At 41.1% G+C, this 20961-nt stretch overlaps 2 protein-coding genes across 2 annotated transcripts in view; both read left to right on the plus strand.

Annotated features, from left to right (window-relative positions):
- Positions 1–20961, plus strand: part of LOC149410098 (oxysterol-binding protein-related protein 6-like) — a 134216-nt gene that overhangs the window by 21878 nt on the left and 91377 nt on the right. The gene's annotated exons all lie outside the window — the stretch shown is intronic.
- Positions 6310–10065, plus strand: LOC149410099 (uncharacterized). Its single transcript, XM_089648940.1, has one exon. It carries the CDS (start codon positions 6310–6312, stop codon positions 10063–10065), a length of 3756 nt encoding a protein of 1251 aa, XP_089505066.1.

Below are 20961 nucleotides of genomic sequence, written 5' to 3' on the forward strand. Positions count from 1 at the left end.
AAAAGTGTTCAAGTTCTCCTTATCACCATGTCAGTTGATGCTTTGTTTCTCCAGATATATTATTATAATCCATTAGTCTACATAATTATCTTTCGGTTTTTCCCATGTCTTTTGTACTTGTGTAAATGTATTGTATGATTTCTCTGTATATGTTATATTTATATCACGTTCTCTCCCTCAATTTTTTTTTCATATATAAGCTCACTCTTTGTACTTCTTGTCTAGTAATAATTTGTACCCTGAAGATGCTTGAGTAAAGCGAGACCGGTCGGTTCTAAAAAATATTAAAAACTCATGGTTTTAAAACAAAAATTATTTTATTAAATGTGTCAAACCACAAAGTGATTGCTTTCTACAATAATATAAAGCTTTGTGTTTTCTCTTTCTAACACCGTTTAGTTAATATTTCTAACTATGACGGTAAGAGAGACAACGATTTCTGTAAGACCATACGAGCTGTTCGGAAAAGCGAACTCGTTGTTCCCAAAACCGAACAAATTAGCCCGAATAGTTATAAAGTATGCTGCGTCGCATGACCACAATATTAACATTTGACATTTAGGAGAAATTCGCGTAGTATTTTGGCAGTGGTTCACGTGACGTTTTGTTTTGTGTCGACACTATTTGTCGACCATTTGGCCACATTATCCAATGGACAATTATTATTGGTATTTGTAATACTATTTGGCAAGTGGCGATGCCGACAATAATGACAATAATGGACTTGGACGGCGAGATAGGAAAATGGTATAACCCACATAACTCTACGCTTTGCGGTTTAGAGCAGAGCTTCCCATACTCTTTGGTTCACCACGTACATATATGTATTTATGTAGATAGACTGGCTGAAACACCCCGGGCTTTATTTTGCTTTAATAGGAAGCTACAAGCTAAAAATGTGTATATTCTTGGTATACCTTATATCGTAGGTAATAGGCATTAAAATCGATTGACAAACGGAGTCTAGAAACGTTCGATTTCAAGCAAAAAACTGGTTTTTATTTATTTTGTAAATAATTTTAAGAGAAAGCAAAAAAGTTAATCAACTGAAACTGTCACAGATAATCTTAGCTATAATACTGTATTTTTAAAAAGTTGATTCCATTATGCGTTCATACATTTCTATTGAAAAAATATATTTTTTAGTAGTTTGCATTTATATTTTTTATTGAGTAATTTCTTTTTGTATTTGTATTCTACTCAAGCGAAGCGATAGGAAAACATTCAATTTAACTAAAGCATATTTTTTGTATTCATAATGTACCTACATCGATTCCTTATAAAGATTAATCAAAATAGTGATTTCGCATTAAGCTTCGCCTTAACCTCTGGAAAACCGTTCGTGCACCTTTAGCCAAGAAGTTTTTCCCGCCGACAAACCGTTCATGCGCTGCTGGCATTGGAATTTCGCACCACCTGGAATTTTTGGATATGCGATTTAAACCTGTATGCCACGAGAAAGTACATACAAATTTTTAACAGAATCGCTTGCACTTGAAATACTCTAGATTTAATTTTTGATTCCATTATTGATTTCCCTCAAAAAGGGTCTGGTGTTCCAAAGATTAAGGGGTGGGGTGGTTTCGTGGTACTACCTGATGAAGTTTTGCACATTTGTCTTCAAAATAAGAGGAAAATAATCACTGTCTACATTAGATTTCGAAAAACTCTGCCGGGGACTTCGGTTAGTCTCCATAAAATACACTTCCATTTTTGGATTGATTGTCTCCTAGCCTAACACCCGTTTTACACGACACCTTTTTTCATCCAGTTTGTCTAATCGGGATGAATAAAGAGAGGTGTTCTATTTTGGTAGTACCGTGAGTGACGTGTGATAGTATTACCGATTTTCGTACAGTTTAAGATGGCGGACATTATTTAGCAGGTGTCATCTCTCATTGTTTTACGTGAAAATATTACATGTTTATTCATTTTTATATTTAAAATATTAGTAAAAAGACTACAATACCGGTTTATTACTGGTTATGAACGTGTATTCACGTGTATTGCGTGTTAGGTATTGTGTATTTCGCGTGTATGTTTGATGATTGACGTTTTATTTCTGCCATCTCTCATTGTTTTACGTGACTATATTACGTGAAAATGTTGCATTTTAAACAGTTTTATACTAACACATTAAAAAAAGTTTAAGTATAAACTGCAATATGTATTTATTACTGCTTGTTAATGTGTATTACTGTTAGGTATTTTAAATTTTTGTGTATATGCTTGATGATTTGACATTTTGTTTTGAGGAATTAATACACGAGAAATTTTCAAACGTACCTACTTTTAATTTATAGAATAAAGAATATATATGTGTGTTACCTTCATATTGTAACATAAGTTTTAATTAATTAATAGAGACAGGGTTGTGAGAGCTATTGTTTTGGCATCAGCGCTGTTGTCTAGTTCCACCTCAAATCTTATACGAATATCGTACCGATCAAGATACGACGATCAGGTAAGCAATTTTGCCAAGGAGTACCTATACAAATTATATCGGACGCTTGTTCATTATAATTTAAGAATGACTTTATATTGTTTTTTTTTACATCTTTCGCTACTATTTACTACTATAAGAAATAAATAAATATTGTTTGCGTATAATGTTAATCCGTGGATGTGACATTAATAAACTATTTTGAAATTGTCCACATTCACGGAACTCTGCATTGTGTACCTAGCTTTAAGATTGTCAAATTCCTTGAAATGTAAAAAATGTAACTTGTAAAAAAATAAACAATAAACAATTGGCCGGCGGGTAGCAAATTAGAAAGTGTGGGGTCCAAGGCTGGCTGGTACGCTCCAACGGCTATAGAAATCCGACCAATGAGAAGCCATAAAACGGTCCGCTGGACCTTGGCTGACCTTTTTTTATGTGCCGTTGCCGAGTCGCAACTTTGACAAAAAGCAGCATTTTTAAATTCTAAATCCTCTTTCTCCATTGGATCACCCTCGCCTCGGACCTCCGCATCTACGAGCTACCTGCCGCTGCCCCTTTCTGCCAAGTTCTGAGAATTTTATTGGCCTTTCTCCTTCAACTGAAGAATCCTACATCGACAAGATTCCGGCGGGCACCACGTGGCTTAAGAAGCTGACATACTTAACTGCCTTTTTAAAGGCAATCTTTCATTTATTTGCATTTGCACAAAGTCGTATATATACCAGAAACGTCCTTTTCAGGACGAGGTTCAATTGATTTGCATTTTGCACAAAGTCGGGTATATTCCAGAAACGTCCTTTTCAGGACGAAAGTCAATTGATTGGCATTTACAAAGTCGTTTGAGTCGTGTAACTAACCCCTATTTTTCAGTCTGTATGCACACGACATTTAGTCGGGTACATAATTGGTCCTTCGAGCCGGATTCACACGCCTTCACGCCTTCTGGTAACCGGATTCAACACGCCTTCACGCCTTCTGGTTACCGGATTCAACACGCCTTCACGCCTTCTGGTAACCGGATTCAACACGCCTTCACGCCTTCTGGTTACCGGATTCAACACGCCTTCACGCCTTCTGGTAACCGGATTCAACACGCCTTCAGGTCCACACGCCTTCAGGTCATCAGGTCCACACGCCTACACGCCTTCAGGCCTTCAGGTCCACACGCCTTCAGGTCATCAGGTCCACACGCCTACACGCCTTCAGGCCTTCAGGTCCACACGCCTACACGCCTTCAGGTCATCAGGTCAACACGCCTACACGCCTTCAGGTCACCAGGTCCACACGCCTACACGCCTACACGCCTTCAGGTCATCAGGTCAACACGCCTACACGCCTTCAGGTCATCAGGTCCACACGCCTACACGCCTACACGCCTTCAGGTCCACACGCCTTCAGGTCATCAGGTCCACACGCCTACACGCCTACACGCCTTTAGGCCTTCAGGTCCACACGCCTACACGCCTTCAGGTCATCAGGTCAACACGCCTACACGCCTTCAGGTCGTCAGGTCCACACGCCTACACGCCTTCAGGTCATCAGGTCCACACGCCTACACGCCTTCAGGTCATCACGCCTTCACGCCTTCTTGAAGGATGTCACCTACTCTACGCAGCGGGCGCGGCGTTTCGAGCTCCTCAGAGACATCCCAGCCCGCCCCCGCTGTCCCCGCTGCTCCAGATGGGCCGTCGCCACCTTTAGACTTGGGCCCACTTACCTCGGGCTCTTCTGAGCACGCTGTCTCCAACCGAGGTCTCGATGTTGCCGCGCCCGCGGTCTCGGCCCTTCTTGCCACGGGCCCCGCTGTCCCGGCCCCCCTTGCCACGGGCCCTGCTATCCCGGCCCCCCTGGCCCCGAGCCACGCATCTATCTGCTCCGATGATGTCGCTTCGCCTGGGCTTACGTCAACCGATGACACCGTCCAGAAGTTACGTCGAGAAATGCGTGCCATGCAACAACAGCACGCCCAGCAGATCGCAGACCTGCTGGCGGCCCTGAGGCCTGTGCAACCAACCACCGCGCCGGTGATCGTCCCGGCCACGGTGTCCTACGGAGTAACCACGCCGGTGATCGTCCCGGCTGCGGCGTCTCATGAAATAACTACGCCGGTGAACATCCCGGCCCCTACCCCGGCATTCGTCGGAATGCAGCCGGTAGCTTGTGTCGGCCACACGGTATCGAAGCCTACCGTAGTCGAGCGACTCGTGTCTCACGGGGGTACAATGCCAGCCTACAACTCGGCCCCAATCATTACGCCCGTTTACGGCTATACCGACGGCATGCAGCCGGCACCTGAAGTCGGCCACACGGTATTGCAGCCTGCCATAGTTGAACGACCTGTATCTAACATCGGTCACCCACAGCAAGCGCCTCCACTATATGCGCCGGGCCCTGATCTACAAACACACCTTGCCGCATCGTACAATGAGCCGCGGTCTGTCAACCTGCAGAATGGGCAGCCCGCCAGTCTGTCCCATGCGGATATACCTACTCAGCCAGGGTATAATGTGCACCTCAATCGGCAGCTCCATCCTGGTTACCAGCATCAAACCTCCTCCAGCCAGGAGTTCTCACCAATATTTCCACCACCACCTACTGCCGATGAGACTTCTAGACACACAAGTGAGTGGGCACACCAAGGCGCGGACTCCGTGGCGCAACTTGCTTCTGCAATTACAAATGCAATTCGCGCCTCGCGATCCGAGGATAGCCCCCGTCCCTCCGTAGAGGATGACATAAGAATGGCTGCCCTAATAGCCAGGCAATCTACCGCCAAGGACCTACCTTCCTTCTCGGGGGACCCGCTCGAGTGGCCTACGTGGATGGCCCAATATTCACAATCCACGGCCACCTGCAAGATGACTTCGAGCGAGAATCTCATTCGGTTGCAGCGTGCACTGAAGGGCAAAGCCCGAGAGGCCGTCGGCCCCCTGCTGATGGATCCAACGCAAGTCCCCGAGATAATTGCCGTCCTTGAGCAGCGATACGGCGGCTCGGGTTCAATTGCTGCCTTGATGCTGGAGAAGGTGAAAAAACTGCCGCATCTCACCGCCGAAGCATCACTTGAAGACCTGGCAGATTTTTCTGGAACAATCCAGAACCTCGTGGCGTCGTTGCGAATCTTGCGGACCGACGGGTACCTCACTAATCCTGCCTTGCTGTCTGACGTCACATCTAAAATGCCGTGCACGTTGCGACTAGCCTGGTTGGCGGAAGTGCGCGGACAAACAGTTCCCGCCACCATAACTCAGTTCGCGGCATTTTTGAAAAGTTTTGCAAACGCGATCCCCTTAAGCGGAATGGTTGACCCCGCACGGTCTGCACGTGCCCCGCGCCGCGAACAAGTTCATGCAAATGTGCCCGCTAACTCAAGAGTGAACAATAAAAACAAAAACAATAGTGAAAACATTAATTGTGCGCAGTGTGGCGGGAACCATAAAACTCGTGAGTGCCCGGCATTCTTTGCGAAATCAGTTGATCTCCGCTGGGAAACAGTGCGCGCGAGTTCTTTGTGTCGCAAGTGCCTAGAAAAACACTATACCCGCGAGTGCACCTCTAAAGTGTGGTGTGGAGTAGGAGGCTGCCGCGCCCCCCACCACAGGCTGCTACACAACCCCGCGCCCGCTTCCGCGCCAGTGAATACCGTCGTGAGTGGTGCCGTCAATCTATGACGCCAGAGTACGGATTGCCGTGTACTACTGAAGATCGTGCCAGTAGTACTGAGCACTTCGTATGAAAATGAAGCTTCAGTGTTCGCGCTTCTTGACGAAGGCTCCACGGTAACCCTCATTGATGCTGACACTGCGGCACAAATTGGCGCGAGCGGCCCAGTCCAGGGGCTAAAAATTCATGGAGCAAAGGGAATGTGCACATCTGACTTGCACTCCCGCCGGGTGAAAATAACCATAAGAGGTGCAGGTAGCAGTGATGAGTATCATATTACGGCTCACACAGTGACTGACCTCAGTCTACCGGAGCAGCGTGTCCCAGGAAGACGCGTCACCCCTCGGATACTGATCGGGCAAGACAATGCTCATTTGATAGTATCAAGAGACGTGCGGGAAGATTTCGGCACCACGCGAATAGTGTCGCGGACCGCACTAGGGTGGATTGCCCACGGTGGTACCGATCCTGGCAGCGACGGCCCAGCTACCACCCTGGCCCTGCAGATGGAGACAGCCGCAGACATCCGCCTGAGAGAGTTGGTGAAATCCAACTTTGCCGTCGACTCTCTCGGCGTAACATCTGCGGCCAGAGTCAATGCGAGTGAACTCAAAGCCACAGCCCTGATGGAAAAGACCACCCGTCCTCTACCAAACGGCAGGTGGGAAACCGGGCTATTATGGCGAAACCCGGAAGTCACGTTGCCCGACAATTACCACTGTGCCCTGAAACGTTTACAGTCCCTCGAGAGAAAGCTGGCAGCAGATGCAAGCCTAGCAGCGGCCTATACTGACAAAATGGGTCAGCTGGTAGCTAAAGGTTACGCCAGGAAACTGTCTGATCGCGAGATATCAACACCTGCCCCTCGGAAGTGGTATCTCCCACATTTTGCGGTGCTCAATCCAAACAAACCCGGAAAGATTAGAATAGTCTTTGATGCTGCCAGTCGATGCCGAGGGACTTCGCTAAATGACCAGCTGCTCACCGGTCCTGACCTGCTGTCTTCTCTTCTTGGGAACATCCTTCGCTTTAGAGAAGGGACTATTGCCATAGCAGCCGATATTCAGGAGATGTTCCTGCGCATCAAGATAAGGAGGGATGATCTGCAGTCACAACTGTACCTGTGGAAGTCACCAACATGTCGCGAACCTGACACATACCAGTTGACATCAATGATGTTCGGGGCCACATGCTCGCCGAGTAGCGCCCAGTACGTACGAGACAGGGTTGCCGGGGAATACGAACACGAGTACCCGGCCGCCGCGGCAGCCGTTCGTTCCAAATTTTATATGGACGACTATTTGGATGCGGTAGATACTGCTAGCGAGGCTGCCGCACTAGTACAAAGCGTGAGTGCCCTTCTTGCAAAGGGAGGGTTCCACTTGACGAACTGGGCCTCTAACAGTCCGGAAGCCATAGTTGACATTCCTTCCGGAGACCGGGTGAGCTCCACAGTTCACATCAGCAGCGGGGACAAAGAGATGGAGCGAGTACTAGGGCTAGTGTGGGACCCATCCACTGACTGCTTCCTTTACTCTTTTCAAAATGCAGTCAGCCCCGAAGAAGCTGTACGGCCCACCAAGAGGCAGCTTCTCTCCATCGTAATGAAGATCTTCGACCCGGTTGGATTCGTCGCGTGCCTCACAATACGGTCAAAGATCTTGCTACAAGCTGTGTGGCGGTCGAGTGTTGGATGGGACGACTTGATCACCCTTGAGCACGCCGAGAGATGGAGAGATTGGCTAAGCTTGCTTCACGAGAGCAGCGTTTCGGTGCCGAGGCGCTCCCTCCGGCACAAGCAGAGCAGCGTCACCTTACACCTATTCTGCGATGCGTCCGAACAAGCTTGCTGCACCGTCGCATACTACACAGAAGACGTGCAGGGAGTTTTACACGCGACATTCCTAGCCAGCAAGTGTAAAGTGGCTCCACTCAAACCCCTCTCCATTCCCCGTCTTGAGTTGCAAGCCGCACTCATGGCGGCTAGATTAGCCAAGACCATCTTAAAAGAAAGCCAGGCTTTAATAAACCGGACTATCTTCTGGACAGACTCTTCAACCGTTCTGTGCTGGTTACGTACTGATCCACGCGCTTACTCTGCATTCGTGGCAAACAGATTGGGTGAAATAGATGAGATGACCAGCATACCTAACTGGAGGTGGGTGCCGACGAAGTTGAACCCCGCCGACATCGGAACACGTGACTCTGAAGTGCCTGATCTATCACCAAAAGGAAGATGGTTTTGCGGCCCTGCATTTCTTACTGCACCTGAAAGCGAGTGGCCAAAGGAGCGATCTCCCACCAAAAAACCCGACAACGACGTATTGGAGGTCAGGCCCCATTATGTAGGCCTAATAACCACTAAAGGAGAGGCGTTCCCCTTAATCAAACGGTTCTCATCTTGGAACCGGCTAATTCGATCTACAGCATGGATACTCCGTTTTGTCAGGCGGTGCCGATTGGGGTCTCACAAACCCGCCGAGGGCACATTACGAGCAGAGGAACTGAAAGAAGCAGAGATCAGATGGGTCAGGAAATCCCAGGAAGACGCCTTCGCAGCTGATCTGCATACCATACGACATGGAAAGGCGCTACCTGCTGGCAGTCGTCTTAATTCCTTGACCCCCTTCCTCGGCCCAGATGATGTCTTGCGGATGAGTTCCCGATTACGAGCCCTGACAAAGACCACGAGCGTGGCCAAGACCCCCATCATATTGGATGGCAACGACCCGTACGCTCGGCTGCTGGTACGCCACTACCATGAGAAGGGAGACCACCCTAGCACCGAGAAGACAGTGGCGGAGATGCGCTGCAGTTTTTTCATTCTACGGCTCCGCACTATCAGCCGGAAAATAACACACGACTGCCCCACTTGCCGCATACGAAGAAGCAAGCCCTCTCCACCATTAATGGGGGCGCTACCATCTTACCGCCTGTTACATCATGTGCGTCCCTTTACTCACTGTGGGCTGGACTACTTCGGGCCAATGGAGGTCACAGTTGGCAGACACCGGGAGAAGCGCTATGGGGCAATTTTTACCTGCCTTTCCACCCGCGCTATTCACCTGGAACTTGCTGTTACGTTGACTGCCGACTCTGCCATTATGGCCTTGCAAAGAATGACCGCCCGAAGAGGTCAGCCCGAAGTTCTGTACTCGGACAACGGAACGAATTTCCATGGAGCAGACGCTGAGATCAGGGAAGCCTTGGATTCACTAAAACAAGATTCTAGAATTATGGACGCCATGGCTACCAAAGGCATTGAGTGGCGTTTCATACCGCCACTCAGTCCCCACATGGGGGGAGCCTGGGAAAGACTAGTACGGTCGGTGAAACGAGCCTTGAAAGCTACCTTAAAGGAAAGGGCGCCGAGGGAAGAGACCCTGCGCACAGCACTGGCAGAAGCTGAGTTTGTTGTCAACAACCGACCACTGACTCACGTCTCTGTTGACCCACGAGATGAAGACCCCTTGACACCAAACCACTTCCTTCTGGGGTCAGCCGGAAAGCGCCCCCATTTGTCCCTGTATGACAAAAAAGAAGAAGAGGTATGTCTCCGCCGCCAATGGCGTATCGGGCAACAACTTGCAGATATGTTCTGGAGGCGCTGGCTCCGAGAGTACATCCCCACTATGGGCGCCCGACAGAAGTGGCACCACCCGGCCGAGCCCATCAAAAAGGATGACCTTGTGGTGATCATGGATCCTGCGCTACCCCGGAACAGTTGGCCGCGCGGCCGAGTCATCGATGCAAAACCCGCCGCTGATGGTCAAGTGAGGACCGCCCGCATTCAAACAGCTTCCGGGATATATGTGCGCCCAGCCGTTAAGATTGCCGTACTGCTGCCAGCCCCAAAATCCACCACTCCAGAACCATCTACAACACGGCCCGTCCAACTGCGAACCAGGGGTACCGGTTGTCCAGATCGTCGAAACACTTCACGTCCTCCCAAATAGCTTGGCGCAGAGGGCTGCACCGGGGGGAGTATATCGGACGCTTGTTCATTATAATTTAAGAATGACTTTATATTGTTTTTGTTTACATCTTTCGCTACTATTTACTACTATAAGAAATAAATAAATATTGTTTGCGTATAATGTTAATCCGTGGATGTGACATTAATAAACTATTTTGAAATTGTCCACATTCACGGAACTCTGCATTGTGTACCTAGCTTTAAGATTGTCAAATTCCTTGAAATGTAAAAAATGTAACTTGTAAAAAAATAAACAATAAACAATTGGCCGGCGGGTAGCAAATTAGAAAGTGTGGGGTCCAAGGCTGGCTGGTACGCTCCAACGGCTATAGAAATCCGACCAATGAGAAGCCATAAAACGGTCCGCTGGACCTTGGCTGACCTTTTTTTATGTGCCGTTGCCGAGTCGCAACTTTGACAAAAAGCAGCATTTTTAAATTCTAAATCCTCTTTCTCCATTGGATCACCCTCGCCTCGGACCTCCGCATCTACGAGCTACCTGCCGCTGCCCCTTTCTGCCAAGTTCTGAGAATTTTATTGGCCTTTCTCCTTCAACTGAAGAATCCTACATCGACAAGATTCCGGCGGGCACCACGTGGCTTAAGAAGCTGACATACTTAACTGCCTTTTTAAAGGCAATCTTTCATTTATTTGCATTTGCACAAAGTCGTATATATACCAGAAACGTCCTTTTCAGGACGAGGTTCAATTGATTTGCATTTTGCACAAAGTCGGGTATATTCCAGAAACGTCCTTTTCAGGACGAAAGTCAATTGATTGGCATTTACAAAGTCGTTTGAGTCGTGTAACTAACCCCTATTTTTCAGTCTGTATGCACACGACATTTAGTCGGGTACACAAATCATCAAGTAAACAAAAACATCGATTGGACAATGACCAAGCACGTGACAAAGCTCGCAAATGATATTGACAGATGCTTTCACGATTGTGATCCGTAACCATGTTCGAGGTGTTGCCATTTTTTGACGATTTCGTACCGTCTCAAGATATTATATCTTCTCTAATGCCAACTATCTGTATGAAATCAAAGTATTAAAATAATGTATTGAATATTAAATTATAGGATGGGGATCTGCTGTATCTAAGTATATAGATAACCTTAACACAATTCAAAAAGGAATCATAAAGACCATACTGAAAGTACCCAAAAGAATGCTTTCGATTGAAAATTTCAATAGTTTTGATGTACCAAATGTACAACAAATATATGCTTAAAATATACTATTGAAACTATTAAAAAATACTGAATCCTTTACGATACCGCGTATTCATCAAACAAGGTTAAATCACAATGACATAAAAAATATTCCAGGTCATAAAACCTCATCCGGACAAGAAATTATATTTAATTTGCGACGAAACTCCACAAAATACTACCCCCTGATATAAAGCGAATAGATATTATACATATTCATGACATTCTGGTCTTTTGTCATTCCAGTATTTTGAAATCCACATTCTTGACATTCTTGTCTTTTGATATTCCAGTATTTTGAAATCCATATTCATTACACTCTGGTCTTTTGACATTCCAGTATCTTGAAATCTATATTCTTGACATTCTGGTCTTTTGACATTCCAGTATCTTGAAATCCATATTCTTGACATTCCAGTATCTTGAAAACCATATTTTTGACATTGTTTTTTGATATTTTAGTTTCTCGATATTCATATTCTTGACATTCTAGTCTTCTATTGTCCCAGATATAAAGCGAATAGAAAAGTTTAATTATTACAAATCAATAATAAAAATCTTGCTCAAAGAGATTAATGAAAAACCTCCGTAAAAAAACATCAGAAACGAGATAGAAAACTAATAAAACAGAAAAGAATTACTTTAGTTCGCCTCAGCACAGGTCACCCTAGTGAGGACTAAGAAATACAATTTACTGTACATATATTTAATATCATATTTTGGATGTACAATGTTTGAATAGTCGCTTTAATAAAAAAAACGTTTAAAGCGAAAATTATCGTATGCGTCCCGATTTGGGGATCGGTATTAAAACAAGTATCGTGTAAATTAGGTTTTAGGTTGGATTGTTTCAAACTGTCGTCACACGTGATTTCCACCAAATCCTTGATCAGTGCCATTTTTCTTAACATTTGATAGGCTCCGTTAACCTTCTCGACCTGATAGCGGTTTGTCAAATTTTATGTTGGGTTGTTTCATCAGTAGTTATTAATGCCGAGCGGCTCGCCATGAGCCGGTTGACATTATTTTCGTAGTAACTTCTTGTTTTTTTGAAAAATTATGTTTTTGTGAATTATATCGTTTTACAAGATAATGTGTTTATTTATAAAAAAATGTAAATATATCTGTGGGACAAATAAATGTCAGTGTAGAGCGAGACAGATTGATGGCAGTTGTATAAAAGACTGTGTTGTAGATTGATCTTTCTCTTGCATCTCAGCTCTTAGCTAGTAACCACGGATCCGGAATCTTTGTACTTGGTTAATAATAAACAAATTAATCTATCTCGGAGTATCATTTATATGAATACCAGAACCTGTGGCTGAGTTGGCATCGCGTTTGGGTCCCACCCAGTCGTAGTGTGTTCAATTCCTCGGCTGGCTAAGTCCTCCATCACAACACGAGTAAAATTTTCCGCTTACTGTGGTGGTAGTAGGAGATTCTTCAAATATTGTCAGGTTATTCGTAATCCGGGAATGTTTGTCTTTCTTTGTAAATAAAATAATGTAGTTTCCCCAGGATAGCTACGTATATTCTGAGGAATGTGTGTAATATAATGAAGAAATATGAAAATGTTTCTCGAGTTTTCCGGCTAAATAAGCTTTCTTCATAATAAAAACAAGTTATATGTGCTATGCTTTCCCTGTAAATGCATACAGTATTATGACATTTCAAATAGAACAATTTATGGGATTTTCACGAATTTTGCGATGCGCTTTTTCACAGATATATAATTGTTTGTTCGTACAAACAGGTCTCCAACTCGTCTTGGAAGGAGTTAATAAATAAGTGGTTCTTTTAGATTAATCACGCATTTATTAATATCTACTTCACGTTTTATAAAGGTGACTCGATAGTCGACCTAACTAGTAGCTGGCTAATTGGAATCTGAAACAGTAAGTTTCTCTGGGAGCCTTCCCACTGGCCCTGGCGACTACTGGCCACTGGCTACATCTTGCGGACTTCCACGCAAGCTCTATGCATTGCCATCTGTGCGTGCATCTATGAAGCTCTTACTTCCCAACAATAATCAATGTTTACAAGTGACGAAACGTCAAGCTAGAATAATTAAAAAAAACATTTTTTCCTTGCCAAGTGAATAAAATTGATTTTAGTATGTTAGGAGCATTTTTTAAGGTTAAAAATACCATAAAGTCGAAGCCGGTGAGTTTCGTTGGAATTCCAAGGGTTAAGAGGAAGCTACAAGCCAAAAATGTGTATATTCTTGGTATACCTTATATAGGTATATCACGAATATAGGTAATAGGCATTAAAATCGCTTGACAAACGGAGTATAGAAACGCTCGATTTCAAGCACTAAACAATTTTATAAGAAAGGAAAAAAGTTAGTCAAGGGAAACTGTCACAGATAATCTTAGCTATAATGTTGTATTATTTTTTAAAGTTTTTCTTTTATACGTTCACGTGTTTCTATTGTATATAAAAAGTTTGGATTGCAAGAATAGGATGGAGAAGTTAGAGAAATATAAGAAGATGAAAAATTTGAGAAATTATTAGTAAATGGATCACACTAATTAATTATGTACATACTATACCGCTAAGTTAGGGAATAATATTTAATATTTGGCTAATTTATATAGCGCCGTTTTCGTGAGAAATCACCTCAAGGGCGCTGGAATAAGGATATATTATGTTTTGTCTGAAAGGTGATTAAATTGAGAGTAGAATAAATGGGTATTGTAGTTGTAATGTATTCCGTGTGTAAGGATCCATTTCGTAATTTGTTTTTTTAAAGGAATGGGGTTGACTCACGGTTTTTAGGTTTTCAGGGATAAGGTTAAAGATTTTAGGAGCTAGGAAGAAAAATTGTCTTTGAGCTGACGTGGTATGTAGTGAAGGTACTTTGTAGTGACCGTTGGTTATTGTTCTGGTGGTGTAGTTGTGTTGTAAGAGAGTTTTGTTTTTATATTTGATCAGGAAATGTATTAGCGAGAATTTTAGGTGGAGTTGTCGTATGTTTAAGACCTTATACTCTATGAGAAGTCGAGTGGAGGGGTGTCTTGTCGGTCGCTTGTTAATGACATATTAAGTAATTAATTTCTTTATTGGTATTCTACTCAAGGGAAACAATAGGAAAACCTTCAATTTTTCTAAATTATATATTTTTTGGTATTCATAATGTAAACCTATTCGTTAGAAATATTAATCGAAAATAGTGATTTAGCATTAAGCTTCGCCTTAAGCTGTTAATATTACTGTCATCAAACACTAAACAAATAATCGGCGGCAACGGGAAACCTTCAAATGTCAATAAATTCAAAATGGCGCTGAAACTCGCCTTATGACGATGTCAATTATTGTGAGGGCCGGTCAAACAACGGACCCTAAGTGCGGTTATGATTTGATCGCTTACCTAAGATATATTCATTACAATGAAATCACAATATATATACGTGATGTAGAAATTTCAAAGTGGTAATCCAAAAGTAAGACAATTGCATTGCTTTTTGATTTTGAAGTGCTAGTAGTAAACTGCCACGCGTAGCGTAAGGTCGCGCGCTACCTATAAATAAATCGACTTACAGTGAAATAATATTCACGTTGTGACGAGAAAATGCTTTCGTTACTCGACATACACTATTAAAAGCCAATAAATAACATTTCATTCTTAAATACACACAAATTATTTTATTATTATAAAAAAATACAATTGTTTTGATTGTTTCCCGAAGATTTTCAAAAAAGCAACACATAAGTATAAGGACAACGTAATAACAGTAATGGTGACCGGGTATGTCATCAAAATGACTATTCAACACATCTCCAAAAAGTGATAGAAAGTCATCAAAAGTGATGAAACAAAAACTAGTTTAAACAGGTTACATACGTTACTATTAACGGCCCTCGCTACTAAATGTTTCTAGCGCGAATTCGAATATCTAACTCGCTGCACCTGGCAGCTGGCCGGTGCGTTCCATTCAATACAAGACACGCACAGAGCAAAACAAATTATTATTAATTAAAGATATTGTGATTATGAAAATTATGTTAAAATATATTTTAGAATGTAATGCAATATTACAATAGCTTGATTCATGGAGGAGGTTCTCAGTAACAACATTTAATATAACTTTTTATTTGGATTTTTTTTTTGATAAATACAATTATAAAGAGTTACAAAAGGCTTCCCTTTGTTCCAGACTGGTTTCGCAGTGCGGCGGGGCACTGTTAATACTAAATTGTATAGTTTAATTTGAGGTCACGGGTTCAAAAGCCGGCGAGGACAAAACAAATTTAATTTAATTTATATAAGTATGTCATATTATAGAATTAAAATAAATTTTATATAGTTACATATAATGAATCTGTACCTCGTTCAAAAGTGGAAGATACGTTCAGTATCACCCTGGTGAGAGACCATAATTCAGGATTGAAAGTTGCTTGAGAACGGCGTAGATATGTTTAGTGACTAGATCTGAATAGCCTGGAACTTTCCAACCCCCCATCCTCCCTATCTCTAAAAATGTAGACCACATACATAAGGAATATAAATGAAATTCAGAAGAAATTCCATCTGGTGTCGCACCCATATACGGATACTCTTCATGTATGAAAAGACCACACTTTTCTATGGTAATGCTTTCTAGTTCTGCAAGCTCCTTCAGGACATTGTATTCATGTTTGACTTTGACTTTGGACAATACCCTCAACACTACATCACTTGTTCCTGTATTCTCTCTGAAACCAAACTGATTGCTAGAGAGTATATTATATGTTTCTAAGAATGATACCAATCTCGACATAGCTAATCTCTCTATTACTTTTGAAAGAGTATTGAGTAAGAATATAGGCCTGTAATTATTAACATCTAGACGATCTCCATATTTAAAAAGGGGAATTACTTACAATGAGAAGGGAACATCCCACTCTCGAAGCTAATACAGTGTTTTCCAATAAGAGGTGTTATTTTGAATAGCCCGCTATTTCGGTAGATGTTACTTTTGAAGCTGTCATTTTTTGACATTTGACAAGTAGAAACAACGCCATTAATAAAATGGAACGATACACGCTTCAACAACGCATTGAACTTATTAAAATTCACTTGAGTGAATCAAATGCAAATCATTTTGAGTGATGAGGCCCATTTCCACCTCGGTGGCTTCGTCAACAAGCAAAATCGTCGCATCTGAGGCTCGAAAAACCCAAGAGTTATTGTTAAAAAGCCTCTTTACACTCAACGTGTGACTGTTTGGTGCGGTTTATGGTCCGGCGGAGTCATTGGACCTTACTTTTTTGAAAATGAGGCTGGAGCAACAGAATGGACAACAGTGAATGGACTGCGCTACCGAAAAAAAATGAATGATGTTTTATGGCCGGAATCGGATGGTATTAATCTGGACAACGTTTACTTTCAACAAGAAGGCGCTACGTGCTACACAAGCAACGAAACCATTGATATTTTACGATTAAATATCAAAATTTCACCTCTTATTGGAAAACTCCTGTATTTACAAGGTGAGATATGAGACAAGCTAATTCGGATACATGCATTTTATACACCATAACACTTAAAGAATCAATACCGCACGAGAAAGACATTTTTAAATCATTTATCACATTTGTGACTTCAGAAATGCTAGTTGGTTTAAAATAAAAATTGTCCCCTGTAACGTGAAGTTCAGATTTAAAATCATTCACCAGACACATCTCAATAGTTTTATTAGCACTGCACAAATTACTAGCGAAGCTTGGACCAATGTCACTGAAGAAGTAATTTATATGATTAGTAATTATATTTGGACTCTCTTCTATTGAAGTAATAATACTATAAATTTTCAATTTTTTAAGGTAGTTTGTTTCTTTAGTTGTTTAGTGACTAGATCTGAATAGCCAGGAACTTTCCAACCCTCCTTTTCCCTATTTCTAAAAATGTGGACTACATACATTAGGAATATAAATGAAATTTCTTCTGAAGACACTTCAATGAAATAAAATGTTATTGATTTCTTCGAAACAATTCCTTTTTACATGTTTTGGTTTTAGCTGAAACCAATTTTACTTTGTTTCTTTTCGCTATTATGCACTTTTCTAAATACTCAGGATTTCTAATAGGCATGCAGGGATTATGTCGAGGATCAATTAATTCGGGTAGCATGCAAAAATTGTAAAAGCGTTTCTTGACATTATCAAGCTCGAAGTCATATTGGGTACGTAATTAGTGTCGCCAGTATCCCGTTTGCAAAAGTATGCCCGTTCCTTGCATAGTGAGTGGTCTCCAAATACATGTTTTGGACCATTCAATATATTCAAATAAAACTGTTTTATTTTTCCTAATTCATAGTCTTCCGGTACGTTATTGCACAACGTACAGCCGTTCTCAGGCGTAAAATACGGCTTGACACAATCTTCCTCAATGCAAAGGGATACTTCTAACAGTGATTTAAGTTTTTTGCAATAATTTCGAAGTGATTTCGGCATTCGATCTTTTCGACTGAAACATTTTTATACGATGTGCTTCTTTTATTTTATTGTAAGTGCTGCAATATTTTATATACTTTTATATTTTAAAAACATCAAATTGTTTATTACTATATTTATTAGAAACCCGAAAAAAAGTTAACAATAAATTAATTCTTAATAATATAAAATTGTTTATTACCTATAAACCCGAAAAAATGTTAACAATATATTAATTCTTAATAATATTAAATTGTTTATTACCTAGAAAACCAAAAAAATGTTAACAATAAATTGATTCTTAATAATACTATTTGACACTACACAGCTTCGACGGAAACGCACAGATGAAACATAAAAAAAGGCGACACACTATTATAGTCCCTACGCGCAACGCATAGAGTGGAATATTGTTGAAACGTCTCATGGAAGTGTAATAATTACGCGGAATTTCGAACTTTGAAAAAATATTGACACGACGGACCGTAGAAAGCGTGCATTCACGGCCACCTCATAGAGCCGAATGAGTAGGAGAATTCTTAGATGTTCATTATATAGTATTTAACGAAAATAAATTGTTAGTAAAAACATATATCTCGACAGAAAATGTATTTACGATAGCCAAGCGTGGCTACATTATCGATATTTTGACGATTAATAACTTAGATTGTCGTTTGAATCTGACAATTCATGATTCTTCATACAACGATTGAGATCGCTAGTAAGGAAGGCCCTTAAACCTTGTTTTTGTTTCATCACTTTTAATGACTCTATATCACTTTTTAAAGGTGTGTTGAATTTTCATTTTGATGAAATATCATGGAACCATTCGTCTCATGCCGTGTTCCGTGTTCGTCTTATAGTGTAAGCGAGTAAGTAGTAGTTAAAAATATCTTAAACATCGAGTCAGTAATCAACGCATACTATGGATACGTATACTCAATGATAAAATAGTTTTTTGGGGAAACTCAGTAAACGCGAAAGATGTTTTTATCATGCAAAAGAGGTGCCTACGAAAAATTACAAACTCTGATCACCGGGATTCATGTAGAACAATTTTTAAATATCTCAAACTTCTGACAGTGACGGACATATATATAATGGAGTTATGCCTGTTAGTTCGATCATCTCCAGAAAAGTTCCCACAAAAAAACTCAACACGCTACAAGGTTCACAGAAAACTTATTAATCCCAAAAGCAAAGAAAACTATATTTCAAAAGGGACCACGCTACATGGCCATTAAAGTATATAACAACCTTACACGTAGCATCAAACAAATAACCGACATACTTAAATTTAAATCATCACTAAAAACATTTCTTTTAAACAAATGTCATTACACCTTAAATGAATACATAAATTAAATACCTCTGTTTTTTTTATTTATTATTTACATACATTTGTTAACATGTTTTGTTTAATTTTCAACATAATTTCTCAGTAATTATTCTGTTTAACATAATACTGTTTCGCTCCTGTGAACCACTGTAAACATAAATCATGTATATTGTAAAAGCCTTTTACGGCGTCTAAATAAATAAATAAATAAACATGTAATTGTTGGGTTATGTAATATAATGTGTATTTGTTAGGTTAGCTGGAGAGAACTTGAACAAACGGGCTGAAATTTTTTAATCGTGATAAAAATCATGGTCCACAACGAAATCAGTAACCAAATTTGCATTCAATTGTATATCGAGAAAAATCATCATTCCTAAGGGTACACATTTCAGACTTGGGTTCGAACTTTTAAAGCTATTTTTTCACGCTCTATGGTACTAAACAGAGTGAAATTTCGGAATCGTGATAAGAATCATAGTCCAAAACTAAATCAGTAACCAAATCTGCATAAAGTTGCATTTCTGTAAAAATCATCATTCTTATGGGCACTAATTTTAAACTAGGGTTCGAACTTTTCAAGCCTTTTTTCAGGCTCTGTGGTACCAAACCGACAGAAATTTTGGAATCTTGATAAGAATCATGGTATAAAACGAAAGCAGTCACAAAATCTGCATAAAGTTGTATTTCTGGAAAAATCATCATTCTTATGGACACTAATTTCAGACTTGGGTTCGAAGTTTTAAAGCCATTTTTTCAGGCTCTATGGTACCAATTGGGCTGAAATCTTGGAATCGTGATAAAAACCATGGTCCAAGCTAATGTTCATCAGCTAACTCAGCATGGTCGTTTTTGTGCAATAAATATTTTTTTGAATTTTAAGCGTATATTGATATCTCAGTCACACCCGTCTTGTAGAATTGAGTATTCGACGCAAATACGAAAATGATCCTCTATCCTTTATTTCGTTCATATGCACATATTATTTGAATTTCTGTCTTTGTCACGCATGAACAACGTTTGAATTATGAATTTACGGGAAACATGAGAGTGTTTTTTGCTTGCCACATTTTGTCTCTAGTTTGTTAGACAGTGACGAGGCTATATGTATTATGACGTCATTGATAATACAATATTCCCTGTATAGAAAAGACTATTAAATTGTTCCCCGGTAAATACGTGCGCCACGGAGTACTGCTTTTATTGATACCAATTACTTTGGATTGAATTACGCAAAAATTCCTTTCAAGGGAATTAAAGTCCCCAATCGGGTTTCTACTGTCGACTTGCGTGAAAAATATCCAGTGATGTAATTGATTTTCTGTCTTTTTTTTTACTTGAATTCCCGACTGCCCAAAGCAAAATTCTTTTTGATTGCGACAACAATATCAGTGTCATTTAGATACTCGCTTTTACCTAAATTGTCTGCCGTTGGCAATACTTTCGCAGAAATAGTAGATGTTTTCAACTGCACGGAATATAGTTACAAGAAGTATATAATAACATACCTCAATAATACTAATAATTAAGGTTAGCATGATATTGTTTCACTAAACTATAATGATACCATACGATAGACAACATATACCATCCCATACGTTTCTCTAGGCCTTTTTAAGATGTAAAATTTCATGGTACATTATTTTGATGTACCTCGTAAAGTTTAACCAGCATTAGCAATGTAAGCGCCGAAAATATATTTTTACGACTTGATTATAAAACATATATTTTTCTCTACTTTCTACAAATATAATATGCATTATTTTTATATATAAAACTTCCGGAAGAAATTCTCTAAATGATAGTGAAAACCGCATCAAAATCCATTGCGTAGTTTAGAAGAACTAAGCGCATAAACAGACAGACGCGGATAGCGACTTTGTTATGTACTATTTAATTAATGT

This window comes from Hesperophylax consimilis, chromosome 28 (genome assembly GCF_061612785.1).
Source record: "Hesperophylax consimilis isolate HC1 chromosome 28, BYU_Hcon_1.0, whole genome shotgun sequence".
Classification (NCBI taxonomy): Eukaryota; Metazoa; Arthropoda; class Insecta; order Trichoptera; family Limnephilidae; genus Hesperophylax; species Hesperophylax consimilis.